General features: G+C 41.5%; 1 protein-coding gene across 1 annotated transcript in view; it reads left to right on the top strand.

The window, feature by feature from the left end:
* LOC143808721 (cytochrome P450 2C14-like) overlaps nt 1-15,224 on the top strand; it is a 65,323-nt gene that overhangs the window by 32,794 nt on the left and 17,305 nt on the right. The window contains exons 8-9 of the mRNA XM_077291655.1: nt 6,680-6,864; nt 7,310-7,451. Coding sequence (XP_077147770.1) covers nt 6,680-6,864; nt 7,310-7,451 — 327 coding nt within the window. The remainder of the gene's footprint in view (nt 1-6,679; nt 6,865-7,309; nt 7,452-15,224) is intronic.

Here is a 15,224-nt window from a genome sequence, read left to right as displayed (position 1 = left end):
ATAAATATATTTTAACCTAAATGTTAGTTATACATGAAAGATTTGCAATTTTTTAATTAGAATATTTTACATTTATTTGTATTATTTTCCTTCCTTTACTTCCCAGAGCCAGTGATCAGTGGTACCACCTGTCATCTATTACAGCAGGCAAAAGCATAATTAGCATAACTCAATGTTTTTGACCAGGCGCCATTGGTGGTTCCTTATTGCCGCAAACAAGCCAATGGGCCTATTGAGCATTGACTTTTAATGCCTAAAGGAAAAGGCACTTTTCAGTATTGGGCTTGTAAAGGAGCATAGATCGACATAAATTGCCCAACCTACATAGGCCTTTACTTTGCTTCATTTCACCTGTCTACATCTGTGATTAGTTCCTTTTGGATCCTATTAAAGTCAATAAAATCGAACTGCGATTTTACCAATAATCCTATGTCTGCTAGTGATCATACAATCATAAAGCTTAAAGAAGCACTCCCATCAACATTTTTATCCTAATAATATATTGCAATCATCGTATTATAGCACTGTGTAGTTATTGCTCCATTTTGTCTTTATACCCAGATAATTCTTCTCTTTTCCATTAGATCTATGACATCACAAGATTAAAAACTGACAAGAATAACTCTTCTAAGCTCTATGTAGAAACAGGAGGTCAATGTTCCCTGTACGACTCATAAGTCATTGCAAAAGTCCCTGGCAGGGGAGGAGGGGAGCAGCTGGGTCAGGAGTTGAAGGGATGAAAAATCCGGGGACAAGAGTCTTCCTGTTTCTACACAGAGCAAAGAGAAGAATTTACTGGGTAGAATGGCAAAGTGAGCATTTGTAAGTACACAGTGCTATGTAATTTTTATTAAATATTTCTGTAATCTGATTTGTGCGTGATGCATCAGCACATATTAGTCTAAGTTGCGGAAGACCAAGGCACTCTCCATAGAAGGATTTTATTATAAAAAATATCCCAATCTCTGATGATCCCCTAGAGCACCATCAAATCCACGAACATTAAAGGTAAAGAACATGGTATCACAACAAACCTGCCAATAGAGTGCCGACCACAAAAACTCTCAGCAATGGCAAGGAGGGCATTAATCAAAGAGGCAGCACAGAAAACAAAGGTAGCCCTGAAAAAGCTGTCAAGTTCCCAAACAGTCTGGAGTATCTGTCCATACGACCACAATAAGCCGTACACTCCATAAAGGTGGCCTTTATAGAAGAGTGGGCAGAAACAAGCCTTTACTTACAAAAATGTTAAGGCTCATTTTGAGTTTGCCAAAAGACATGTGGGAGACTCCCCTAGTGTATGGATGAAGATGCTGTGGTCAGGGTCGCCATCAGGGCATTACTACCCTGATTGGTGTATGGGGCCTGATCATCAGAGGGGGCCGCATCGGGCCCGGTCTCTCCTGCTGATCGGGCCCCAGCGGCAGGATTCTGCTGGTGCAGTAACTGAACCTGCATCTGAGATGCAGGTTCAGTTACTCTATTGCCGTACGGGCCCATGCGGGAACAGTTAAAGCTGCCAGCCAATCGGAGGCTGGCAGTGATGTCAGCGCACACGTCGCCACGCCAGCATATGATATAATTGTCATTCACCGGCAAGTGTGTGCTTGAAACGCCGGAGAGATCATAGTCGCAGGAGCATGGCAAGGTAAGAAGAAAGGTTTTTTATAATTTTTATTGCAAGCGGCAAGCTGCACTGTTTCACCGGCAGGATGGAGACACGTGGACCATGTGCCTCCATCCTGCCTCGGGCAGAATGGAGACAAGGGGCAGAAAGGAGACATGGGCCAGAATGGAGACACGGGGCAGAATAAAGACAGGGGGCAAAATGGAGACAAGAAGCAGAACAGTGACAAGGGGCAGAATGGAGACACGAGCTAGAATGGAGTCATGGGGCAGAATGAAAACAGGGGGCAGAATGGAGACAAGGGGCAGAATAGAGTCAAGGGCAGAATAGAGACAAGGAGCAGAATGGAGATGGGCAGAATGGATACAAAGGGGTGGGATTGGAGACAAGGGGCAGAATGGAGACAAGGGGCAGAATGGAGACACGGGACAGAATGGAGGCAGATGGGGCAGGAGTATGGGGAAGGATGGAGACAGATGGTGCAGGAACATGGGGCAGGATGGAGACAGATGGGGCAGGATGGAGACAAAAGGGGCAGTATCATTGGGCAGGATGGAGACACATGATGCAGAATCATGGGGCAGGGTAGATACGATGGGGCAGATGGGGCAGGATCATGGGGCAGATGGGGCAGGATCATGTGGCAGATGGGGCAGGATCATGGGACAGATGGGTCAGGATGAAGACAGATGGGACAGGATCATGGGACAGATGGGTCAGGATCACGGGGCAGATGGGGCAGGATCACGGGGCAGATGGGGCAGGATCATGGGACAGATGGGGCAGGATCATGGGACAGATGGGGTAGGATGGGGAATCATATGGGGCAGGATGAGACATCACATGGGGGCAGGATAAGAGAACATATGGCTGGAGCCAGGAATGAGACACACGGGGGCAAGGATGGGGGATATTACTACCATAGGGGCTAATTAAGGGATAGTATTACTGCAGTGATGTATTTATTTTATTTTTTGAGGATACTGTTTTAAATTGGGGGTGGCAGTCCTGTTACTGTGCAGAGCAACACTGTCACCTTTTTTTCTTCATCTGATGTAGCTTAGAATTTGGGAAAAAAAAGTAATGTGCTCTGCCAGCGGTGCTCTAGATTATTATTACTATTATTAATATTATTATTATTATATTTTATTATTATAGCATCATTTATTCCATGGCGCTTTACATGTGAGGAGGGGTATGCATAATAAAAACATGTACAATAATCTTGAACAATACAAGTCACAGCTGGTACAGGAGGAGAGAAGACCCTGCCCGCGAGGGCTCACAATCTACAAAGGATGGGTGAGGATACAGTAGGTGAGGATAGAGCTGGTTTTGCAGTGGTTTGGTCGATCGGTGGTTACTGCAGGTTGTAGGCTTGCTGGAAGAGGTAGGTCTTCAGGTTCTTTTTGAAGGTTTCGATGTTAGGTGAAAGTCTGATATGTTGTGGTAGAGAGTTCCAGAGTAGGGGTGATGTGTGAGAGAAATATTGTATGTGATTGTGGGAAGAGGAGACAAGAGGGGAGTAGAGAAAGAGATCTTGTGAGGATCGGAGGTTGCATTCAGGTAAGTACCGGGAGACGAGGTCACAGATGTATGGAGGAGACAGGGTGTGGATGGCTTTGTATGTCATGGTTAGGCTTTTGTACTTGAGTCTCTGGGTAATGGGGAGCCAGTGAAGGGATTGACAGAGGGGAGAGGCCGGGGAATAGCGGGGGGACTGGTGGATTAGTTGGGCAGCTGAGTTTAGAATAGATTGGAGGTGTGCCAGAGTGTTAGAGGGGAGGCCACAGAGCAGGAGGTTACAGTATTTGAGGCAGGAGATGATGAGGGCATGGACTAGGGTTTTTGCTGATTCTTGGTTTAGGAATGTACGAATCCGTGAAATATTTTTGAGTTGAAGGTGGCCGGAAATGGAAAGAGCTTGGATATGCGGTTTGAAGGAGAGATCAGTGTCAAGGATTACCCCGAGACAGCGAGCTTGTGGGACTGGGAAGAGTGTGCAGCCATTTACTGTAATGGATAGGTTCGTTGGGGGGTCGCGTGAGATGGGGGAGAGACAATGAATTCTGTTTTGTCCATAATAAGTTTTAGAAATCTAGCAGAGAAGAAGGATGAAATAGCAGATAGACATTGAGGGATTCTGGTTAGCAGATAACTGTGTTATTTTCTGCAGAGAAGAGCCCTGGCTGGAAGTAGTGACAGCAGTCTGTGATGGATGAAGATTAAAAGCGAAGATGAAGGATTTCACTTAGAGATGTCACTGGTGAGTCAGTGTGTTACCTGTACACTGACAAAATACACTGTATACTATATACAGCGGTCCTGTGTACAATGTCACCAGTAATCACTGTATTACCTTTACATTATACACTATATACAGAGCTCCTGTGTATAATGTCACCAGTGATCACTGTATTACCTGTACAAAGAGACTGCATACTAAGTACAGATCTCTTGTGTATAATGGCACTTATGAGGATATTAGTGTTTTTTTTATTACTGATCAGTAGTTAGTATTCAGTCACTATGTGGTGGTAATATGTTGTCCGGTCATGGTGTGGTGGTATTTGATCCTTGTATGTGCTATTATTTGGTCACTATGTGGTCATATGTGGTCTGGTCATGGTGTGGTGGCATTTTTTCCTTGTATGTGGTATTATTGGTCATCATATGGTGGAAATATGTGGTCTGGACAGGGTGTGGTGGTATTTGTTCCTTGTATGTGCTATTATTGGCCATTATGTGGTGGTAATATAGTGTCTGGTCATGGTGTGGTGGTATTTGTATGTGATATTATTGGTCATTTTAAAAATTGAAAAATAAATATAAAATATACCTATACCTATATTGTATTGGATATTTTAACAAACATTTAATAGGTTAGAGTAGAGTAGGGTCCGACCTTGCCATGGTGGCAGCATAAAAAAATCTTTTGACTGTGGACTGTTCAAGGGGTGAAGGCAGGGCTTGGGTGGAGCCTGGGCGGAGTCTCTAGGGGGCCCAAAAAATATTGCCAGTATGGGGCCTCGAAATTCCTAGTGGCAGCCCTGGCTGTGGTCACATAAGACCAATGTTTAACTTTTTGGCCACTAAGGTAAATGTTAAGTCTGGCCCTAAGCCATCGCAGCTCAGCACCCAAGAACACCATCCTCATAATGGTGGTGGCAGCATTATGCTGTGGAGATGGTTTTTGGCAGCTGCAAATGGGAAAAAGGTTTGAGTCAACGGGAAGTGCATGGTGCGAAATACAGGGATATTCTTGAACAAAACCTGTTTCTCAGTCAGTTATTTGAGATGTGGATGGAGGTTCACCTTCTAATAAGGCAATGACCCAAAGCATACTGCTAAAGCAACACTATAATGGTTTAAAGAGAAACGTGTAAATGTTTTGGAGTGGCCTAGTCAAAGGCCAGACTTTAATCCAGTTGAGAATCTGTGGTCAGACTTGAAGATTGCTGTTTACCAGAGGAAACCATCTAGCTTGAAGGAGCTAAAGTGGTTTTGCCTTGAGAAATGGGCAAAAATCCCAGGGGCAAGATATGGAAAGTTCTTAGAGAATTATTCAAAGTGACTTGCAGCTGTAATTGCCGCAAAAGGAGGTTCTACAAAGTACTTGCAGAGAGGGGGAAATAGTCAGCTCTCCGTGTGTCTGGCACTGGATATGGGAAGAAATCCACGCTCAGAGCAGCCCTGATACTGGGTGTTTCTTGAAACAGAAAAATAAAAAAAGTTCTCCACCATAGATGACTAAAACTTCACATCTATTCCAAACTTGTTAAAATAAGGACATGTCGGCAACAAAGTACTGACTTTACTGGGGTAAATATTTATTCACACTTAAGTTTTCAGTTATTTTTTCCTATTTGTTATTTGCTTCACAGAAAAAAATGAAAACCAAATGTTCACAGTTGTGGGCATGTTCTTTTCACAAACTAATGGAAACCCTTTAAAAAACAGTTAAATTCTGGGTTGTGAGATAGCAAAAGACTAAAAATGCAAAGGGGGTGAATACTTTTGGAAACTGCTGTACTTCCAAAAATGTCTTTAATTCATGTGTCATGCTGCATGCAATTTGCATGTTGTTGTCCGATGGGTGTCTCCAAATCTTCTTTAGCACCTTCTCATTATTGGCAAACACTGCCTGTTAACTCAGCGACCTGTTCAGATGTACCCCTCTTTGACCTAGGGCCAAGCAAAGTTCTCTATTGCAAAGTTGTCTACTTTACTTCCATGTCTAGAGTTGAGTGAATTTGTTCAGAGTCGGTTCTGAATATGATAGGCATCGAATATCACTTTTGCAATATAAGTCGAACACAGCCGAACGTCTTTGGAATCCATGGGAGTAGAATTTACCGAATAAGTTCGGAACCGGTCATCAAACATACATTCGGCACGAATATGGCAAATTCAGATTTGGCAACCAAATCCAAACAAATTTGCTCAACTCTTTGCATGTCATCAGGCCCTGATGCATTGCTGGCTGCACAATAGGGCAGAACAAGGCATGCCTGCAAAGGTTCTTAATTCAACTGTGCAGGCGCGAGACTTTGAGCACTATGTGGATGAAATATGATTTATCATCCAGATTCATCAAGATAGAAGAGGAAGTGCTCAGTAGAGTTGAGGAGACACTGAGCATGATCCAGAGAAACTTATCAGTTCGGACAACGCAATTTGCATGCATTGTGGGACATGAATAAAAGACTATTTCTGAGGTATGCCAGGGCATCTATGATAAAACGGGATTGTAGAAACCCCATTTACTTGATTTATAGGTGATCGGCAAGGGATAGGTATCAAGCTGGAGACAGGCTCCATTTAACAAATACAGTAAAAAAGAAAAGAAATAAAGAAATTAAAAAAAAATGTGTTTTCTTAACAATTTCTTTTAAGCCCATGTCACTTTTTCTGCGGATAGTGCCTCTTTTAGCTTGTTTTCCTGTGGTGAAGTCATACCCTACAGTAGGATAGCGATAATACACCACATATTTGGTGATCTTTTCCGTATAGACATGAATAATTTGTGATATTTTTTTCTTTCCTCGGTAGAGAAAGTTCAAAATGAGATTGAGCGAGTGATCGGATCGGCCCAACCTCAAATGGAGCATCGGAAAGAAATGCCGTACACAGACGCCGTCATTCATGAGATTCAGAGGTTTGGAGACATTTTACCTCATAATCTTCCGCACGCAACTTCAGAAGATGTCACATTCAGAGGGTATTTTCTTCCAAAGGTAAAAATAAAAACTCCACTTTATATATAATTACTACAAGGAAAAGCTTAAGAAAATGGAAGACAAATGTGTAACGTGCTCTTCTGCCTTGGCAAGTGCTTCTACATGCAAAGCTAGAACATCAAATGTTATTATTTGGCCAAAGTGCAGGAAAAATCAGCCATAATTGCAGCTTCAAAAATATTCTAGTTGCATTATTCAGAGGTCATCTGGTATTCCACTGGATATGCAAAAATATTTGGAAAGGGCATTACCATTTTCCTGGTTAATAGAGCTATTCATCTGTATGGCCTCTGACAGGTCAGTGATCCCTCAGTAAACTGCCCCCTATTTTACATGAATATTGTGTATATTGAGCAAAAAAAAATCACCTGCCGGCGGCGCCTGCTTAATAATTATTTCTTATATGATTTATGTCTTACAACTATTTCTTGTGTTCCTCCAGGGCACGGTTGTTTTCCCACTGCTACACTCCGTACTCAGAGATAAAGCTTACTTTGAGAAACCGGATGAGTTTTATCCAGAACACTTTCTTGACTCTAAAGGAAATTTTAAAAAGAATGAGGCCTTCATCCCCTTCTCAATAGGTAACGTTGCTTTTTTCTTTGGAGTGTTTACATCTGGAAATTCTGTGACCCCATCTCGTTAAACTTGGTATTCCTAAATCTAAATTGAGAAGTGCTGTTGTTCCAATCTTGAAACCATACCGCTACATAGTAAATAAACCAGAATTATGAAGTATGTTTCTTAAAAGATATCTGTCAGCAGGTTTTTGCTCAATCATCTGAAAGCAGCATAATGTTGGTAAAGAGAAGCTGAATCCAATGACATAACACTTAGGTTACTGGGTGCAGCAGTTCTCACACAATCTGAGCTTTTAGATTTAGAGTGAAGCAGAGCGGAAAAAGCTTCCACCGACCACACTAGGCTCTCTGTGTACAAAGTCCATAGACAGTGAGGTGCTCATCATAGGAGAGGGCGATGACTGACAAGTCCCGCAATGATAATCTCTTAGTGATAAACCCTTCACGGTTAGAAAACAGAACTCTCTTTGACAAGTGACACATTGCTGAATTCTGTGTTTCAGCCTCTATTTCCTGCTGTCTTCAGATTATAAAGCAAAAATGAGCTGGCAGATTCCCTTTATATGGAAATGCCATAAGTACCAAATTCAGGGGGTGTTTTATTCAGAAGTTAATTATTCCGAAATTTTAATATTTCCTTATTTAATTTTAACTGGTGTAACGATTGTAGATCGTGGTCCCACTGCACCACGGGCCGGCCTCACCTAAGAGGGGCGTAACTAATCAGCTGCCTGCTTTTCACTGTAGCATCTGATGGTGAAGTTAGGCTTGTGTGGAGGTAGCTGTCAGGTACCACTCCAGGGCAGTGTCCCGAATAGTAGCAGCTGCCCCAAGGGTCAAATGCATTGGTTCAGATAGATTGTCTCATACAGTAGAGGACAGACACTGGCGATGGTTCAAACTGTGCGGCTGTGGATAGAGGACAGGACTAGTGATGAGCCAATATACTCGTTACTCGAGATTTCCCGAGCATGCTCGGAGGTCCTCCGAGTATTTTTAAGTGCTCGGAGATTTAGCTTTCATCACTGTGCTGAATGATTTACAGCTATTAGCCAGCATAAGTACATGTGGGGATTCCCTAGCAACCAGGCAACCCCCACATGTACTTATGCTGGCTAACAGATGTAAATCATTCAGCTGCGGGGATGAAAACTAAATCTCCGAGCACTAAAAAATACTCGGAGGATACCCGAGCGTGCTCGGGAAATCTCGAGTAACGAGTATATTCGCTCATCACTAGACAGGAAGGCCACTTGTACTGGTACAGACTGTGGGGCTCCAGATAGCAGACAGGCTGGCCATTAAAGCAGATACAGACTGTGTGGCTATGGATAACAGACAGGTCAAATTTGGAAGCAGGAAACAGGTTTAGGCAACACTGGATCAAGATCAGACAAAGCAAAACAGAGGACCTAACAGGATGGCAAGTAACTAACTAACTAACACAAAAGTTGGTCAGGCACCTCCCAACATGTGGAGGTGCCTTTAATGTCTCCCAGCTGTTCGCTATGAACACTTTAAGAGAGTGCATGCTATCTCTTTAAGAGGCAGGACATGCGCACCCTCTAAGGCCATTCACAGATTCTGGGAAGCATGGGCAGAGGAAGGAGATGCGGATGGGCGGGAGGGGCAGTAAGTAAGTCAACTTCCTTGCTGGGGGGAGAGCTGAGGCATGCAAGTACACCGGCGCCACAACTGGAAGATGCTCTTGACCATATTTGACTACAATAGAAATAGTAAAATGAATTTTAAGCCACAAAATACCATTATTTGTTTGATGCTATAAACTTTGTTTTCAGTATATAAACACGACAAAGGGTAGTTTGAGATGAACAAATCAATTCGATGCAAATTGATTTCATGTTGAATTTTACAATTATGAACTCAGCACATTTGAACAATTTGAACAAATTGTGTAGTACTGAAAATGTTGCCACGTTGTAGAAGATTGTATCAGCCAAAGATGGATCACATGATCTTGGGTAAGGTTGGCCAGAAGGGCTTTCTCATAATGCCTTCCATCTATCATATCATATGAATACCTATTAAGGACCCATAAAGAGTCATCACTTCCAATTAGCAATTAAACCTATATATAGCAGAAGATTTTGCCACTTATAGAAATAAAAATTTAAACTTTATTAACAAAATCAGTTTAAAAACAAATAAATATGGGGAAAACAAGTACAGAAGTCACACCTCAAGGATATATTAGCACCTATTTTATAACATGATAGCTCTATTTTAAACATGATTCTTTATATTAGACATGATTGTGTATATTAAAATACCCAAAGGCTCGAAAAAAATAATAATAAATAGTAGAAAATAATCATAACACTTATGAAAAGCAGTTCAAGGTGGTTTTATATCTCCACCAGTAATAGTCCGTGCATAATAAACCAGGGCTGATACACAATAAAATACATACCGTAATCTGCACCATACAAGTGTCACATGAGTAAACCAGATAAAGTAGCATTTGGCAACAGCCTAGAAAAACATGGTGCTGTGCATAAAAAGTGCCTTGTGCTGGTAAGTAGTGATGAGCGAGTGCAATCGTTACTCGAGTTTTTAGAGCATGCTTGGGTGTTCTCCGAGTATCTAGGGCGTGCTCGTAGATTATTCAATGATTGTCTGAAATACCGGCAGCTCTTGTCCTTTTGCAGGTGTAGTGCCAGTGTGTTTTCTATTTATCTTTTCAGGTTTTATCTGTGCCTTCACACTCAGGCAGCTTCAATAGTACTCGTAGATTATGTTTGTGTCCCCGCAGATGCATGATTTGGGGCTGCTAGACAGCCTGAACACATGCAGGGATTGCCTGTTTTTTAGGAAATTCCCACATGTATTCAGGCTGTCTAGCAGCCGCAAATCATGCAACTTCGGGGACACAAACATAATCTACGAGGACACCCAAGATACTCGGAGAACACCGAGCATGCTCGGAATACTTGAGTAACGAGCATACTCACTCATCACTACTGGTAAGGTTAGTATAGAATACACTGAACAGGGTGTGGACACATATAGAACTTAATAGGTGGAAGGAGGTAAAGCTATAAGCTGTGGGTGTAGTCCAGGCCCCGATGCGGGTTTTGCATTTAAGGTTCTTCCTGGGGGGTCTGCCAAAATAGATGGCATCATATGCTTGAGGTGTGACTTCTGTACTTGCTTCCCCATTTGTATCTGTTTTAAAACTGTTAATAAAGTTGAAATATTTACTTCTATAAGTGGCAAAAGCTTCTGTTTAGTGTTGAGCATTCCGATACCGCAAGTATCGGGTATCGGCCGATATTTGCGGTATCGGAATTCCGATACCGAGATCCGATACTTTTGTGATATCGGGAATCGGTATCGGGATCGATATTAATGTGTAAAATAAAGAATAAAAATAAAAAATATTGATATACTCACCTCTCCGACGCAGCCTGGACCTTACCGATGTAACCGGCAGCTTCCGTTCCTAAGAATGAGCGCTTGAAAGACCTTAGATGATGTCGCGGCTTGTGATTGGTCGCGTGAGCGGTCACGTGACCGCCACGTGACCAATCACAAGCCGCGACGTCATCTAAGGTCTTTCAAGCGCTCATTCTTAGGAACGGAAGCTGCCGGTTACATCGATAAGGTCCAGGCTGCGTCAGAGAGGTGAGTATATCAATATTTTTTATTTGTATTCTTTATTTTACACATTAATATGGATCCCAGGGCCTGAAGGAGAGTTTCCTCTCCTTTAGACCCTGGGAACCATACAGGATACCTTCCGATAATTGGTGTCCCATTGACTTGTATTGGTATCGGGTATCGGAATCGGCGATATCCGATACTTTCGGATATCGGCCGATACTATCTGATACCGATACTTTCAAGTATCGGATGGTATCGCTCAACACTACTTCTGTTATATCATATCATATCATATGGGATAGCACAGCCATGAAGGAAGGATTATCATAGTCTGTATAAAAGCAAAAGCAGGGTATGCAGCAGCTATTTTGTGATGGATCTGGATAGTGAGATGGCACCACAGCTTGACCATATGGCAGAGAAAACTATAAAGCCTAAGCCTAAGTCATCCTAAGAAGATGGGAGGCCCCGAACCGAACCAAACCGCGACGCCCATCGGATCGAACCGCCTGCCCAGGTGAGTATAATCTAACCTCTTTTTCTCATCTTTCAGGATACATCGGGGGCTTATCTACAGCATTACAGAATGCTGTAGATAAGCCCCTGATGTCAGTATGCTTAGCTCACCTTCAATTTTGGAGGTGACAGGTTCCCTTTAAGAAAAGGCCATTCAAAAATTTGGGGGAGATTCACATGGAGTGGACTGCTGCTGGAGTCATTTCTTCATGAGCCATCTTACACAGATGTATCCAGGACATGGGCTACAAGTGTCGCATTCATTGTGTCAAGCCACTCATGACCAATAGACAATATTAGAAGCATCATTCCTGGGCCAAGGAGAAAAATAACTGGACTGTTGCTCAGTGGTCCAAGATGTTGTTTTCAGATGAAAATAAATTTTGCATCTCATTAGAAAATCAAGGTTCCAGATTCTGAAGGAAGAGTGGAGAGGCCACAATCCAACCTGCTTGAGGTCTAGTGTGAAGTTTCCACAATCGGTGATGTGTTTTATCAAGACCAAAGTCAGCGCAGCCTTCTACCAGGAAATTTTAGAGCACCTCAGGCTTCCCTCTTCCGACAAGCTTTTTGGAGATGGAAATTTCATTCTCCAGCAGGACTTGGCCCTTGTCCACACTGCCAAAACTGCCAATACCTGGTGTAAAAACAACAGTATCACTGTCCTTGATTGGCCAGCAAACTCACCTGACCTTAACCCCAAAGATAACACTGGTCAACGCAATTTTTCTGGCAAAAGGTTTTAAAACATATTTTTAGTCAATTTTGGCTGCTGATTACGAATATGAACTCCGTTTTTGGCTATCACATCAGGATTTTGAGATATTTTCAATTTTGGATGAAAATTACTCCTAATGTTTTATGATAAAAACACATGATTTTCGGTACTACATTTTGTATATTTTTAATCAAGGAATAACAAAGATTACAAAGTCTATGTACAGCAAATCAAATATACTTACAGAATTAAACTACAAAATATAAAAACACATATATATGGCACACAGATGAATGGCAAATGGCAGTTATTTGAACTTTCTTTTCTTGGCTGATCTGTGATGTACAGCTTCTGGGTTGTCTCTCATCAAGCTCCAGCAATAGTCAGCCATCATATGTGAGTCCCACCGGCCTTGCTATTGTTCTTCCGTTGTTTTAATGTCCTGATGAAAACGCTCCCCTTGTTCCTCGCTCACATCACCAAGGTTCTCTGGAAAAAAGTCCAAATGGCTGTGTAAATAGTGAATCGTGATACTCATTCTACATCCAAGATTTTGCAGACTCATTAGTAGCTCTTCCACAATCTCTTCATAGCTGTCTGCTTTCTTATTCCCTAGAAAATTCTGCACCACATTACAAAATGCATTCCAAGCTCTTTCTTCTGTCTCATTCATTGATGTGATAAAATTTGTGTCTCTCATAAGTGTTCTTATTTGAGGTCCATCAAATATTCCAGCCTTTTTCTTCTCTTCACTAAGACCAGGAAAAGTTGAACATATATAGTTAAAGCATTCTGCACTGTGATTGAGAGCTTTGACGAACTGCTTCATCAATCCAAGTTTTATGTGTAAGGGAGGAAAGACAATGTTCTTCCTATCCACTAGAGGATCATGGATGACATTCTTATCGCCAGATGCGAAACTCTGTCGCTAAGGCCATTTAGTTTTCACCCAATGCTCTGCTGTAGCTCTACTGTCCCAGTAGGACAGAAAGCAAGGGTGTTTTGTGTACGCTCCTTGCAGACCCAAAAGAAAGGTAACCATTTTCAATTATATTGTAACCTCTCTAGAACAATCTTGATGTTTTTATATTCTTCTTTAAGTTTTACAGAATTACCTATTGGTACATAGCCACACTTATTTCCATTGTGTAACAGAACACATTTTAAACTTCTTTTGGAACTATCAATAAAAAGCCTCCAATCCCTTGAATCATATGCTGGAAGTCCCATAAGAGAAGTAGCCCTTCAACATCAGTACAATAGACAAGCTGGCCATCTGAATGGAAGTACTTATGCAGTTCTGCTTCCCTGTTACGATAAAATGAGACACTTGTACCGGGTTTTAACATTCGATTCTCTTGTAGTCTTGAAGCCAATAGTTCAGCAGACTCTTTTGGTACATAAAGATCTCTAACCAGATCATTCAAGGCAGACTGAATAAACAGAATTGGTTTGTCACAATCTTCATCACATGGCTGAAAAATATCTGGACTGTCTTCTTCATCAGTATAACAATGTGAGGAGAGTTCTGTGTCAAAGTTTCTGGAAGCGCAGTAAATTTTGGAACAGGTATGTCTTCACTATGGGCAACTGGTCGAATAGCTGAAGGGATACTCGGGTATTGCAAATATTGCTTGTTTTTCTTATTGAAACCTTTTACATCGACAAGGTAGAAATAGCAGGCTTCTAAATGATTGCTTGGTTCTCTCCAAACCATAGGAACTCCAAACTGAAGTTTAGCATTCTTTCCTTGAGACCATGATCTCAAGCTCTCAATACAGGTTTTGCACACTTTGTGAGGAGCCCAATGCTTGTCTTGGTCTCCAAGTTTTACTTTGAAGTACGCAAAATACACCCTCTTAACAAAGTTAGTAATGTTGCACCTCTGAGTCTTCACAGTAAAGTTTCCACAGATGTAACACAAAATATTTGGATCATTTGAGCACTGTCTTCTGCGAGATGTAGAGGCCATTGTTAGATCAGCAAAACATCCTGCAGAGAAATACAGGATAAAAGTTGTTAGCTACCTGAGCTGTTCATTGAATTTCTGCCCCCACACACACCTTAGGTATTGATTCACAAACAAAAAACAGAAAAACAGCAGGATAAAAACAATAAATATCAAAAAAATTCATTGAAAAGTTCAATAAATAAAACAATACCTGCACACAACAGTTGTGTACGTTGAAAACTGTTTGTTTATATTCTTATCATAACAAATGGGAATTATGCATGTTCAAAGAAAACAAAGATATTCTCACATTTATTGGAAGACTCAATGAAAACTAAATTTACCTTAGTGAACCATATAAACCGGCATTTTTCATACACTATTTATACAGTATTTATCATGGAATTCATGAAAATGGGCTATATACCTATAGCGCAAAAACGTGATGTGATAGAGAAATGATAAGATCAGATTTGAATTCGGCACCATCAAATTAGTCTAAAACTGTTCTTAAAGTCCATGCCAGAAATGTTTTTTTTTTGTAGACCAGTGTAATCTATGGGGTATTGTCAAGAAGAAGATGAGAGACACCAGACCCAACAATGCAGATGAGCTGTAGGCTGCTATCAAATCAACCTGGGCTTCCATAACACCTCAGCAGTGCCACAGGCTGATCGCCTCCATGCCACACTACTTGATGCAGTAATTGATGCAAAGGGAGCCCTGACCAAGTATTGAGTGCGCATTTATTGAACACACATTTCAGTAGGCCAACATTACGGATTTTAAAATCGTTTTTCAAGCTGGTTATATAAAGCATTCTAATTTACTGAGATAATGACTTTTGGGATTTCATTGGTTGTAAGCCATAATCATCAACATTAACAGAAATAAACACTTGAAATAGATCACTCTGTTTGTAATGACTGTATATATCAATTTCACTTTTTTATTGAAGAACTGAAAT

Source organism: Ranitomeya variabilis, chromosome 2 (genome assembly GCF_051348905.1).
Source record: "Ranitomeya variabilis isolate aRanVar5 chromosome 2, aRanVar5.hap1, whole genome shotgun sequence".
Lineage (NCBI taxonomy): Eukaryota > Metazoa > Chordata > Amphibia > Anura > Dendrobatidae > Ranitomeya > Ranitomeya variabilis.
This window is presented reverse-complemented; position numbering and strand designations above follow the sequence as displayed.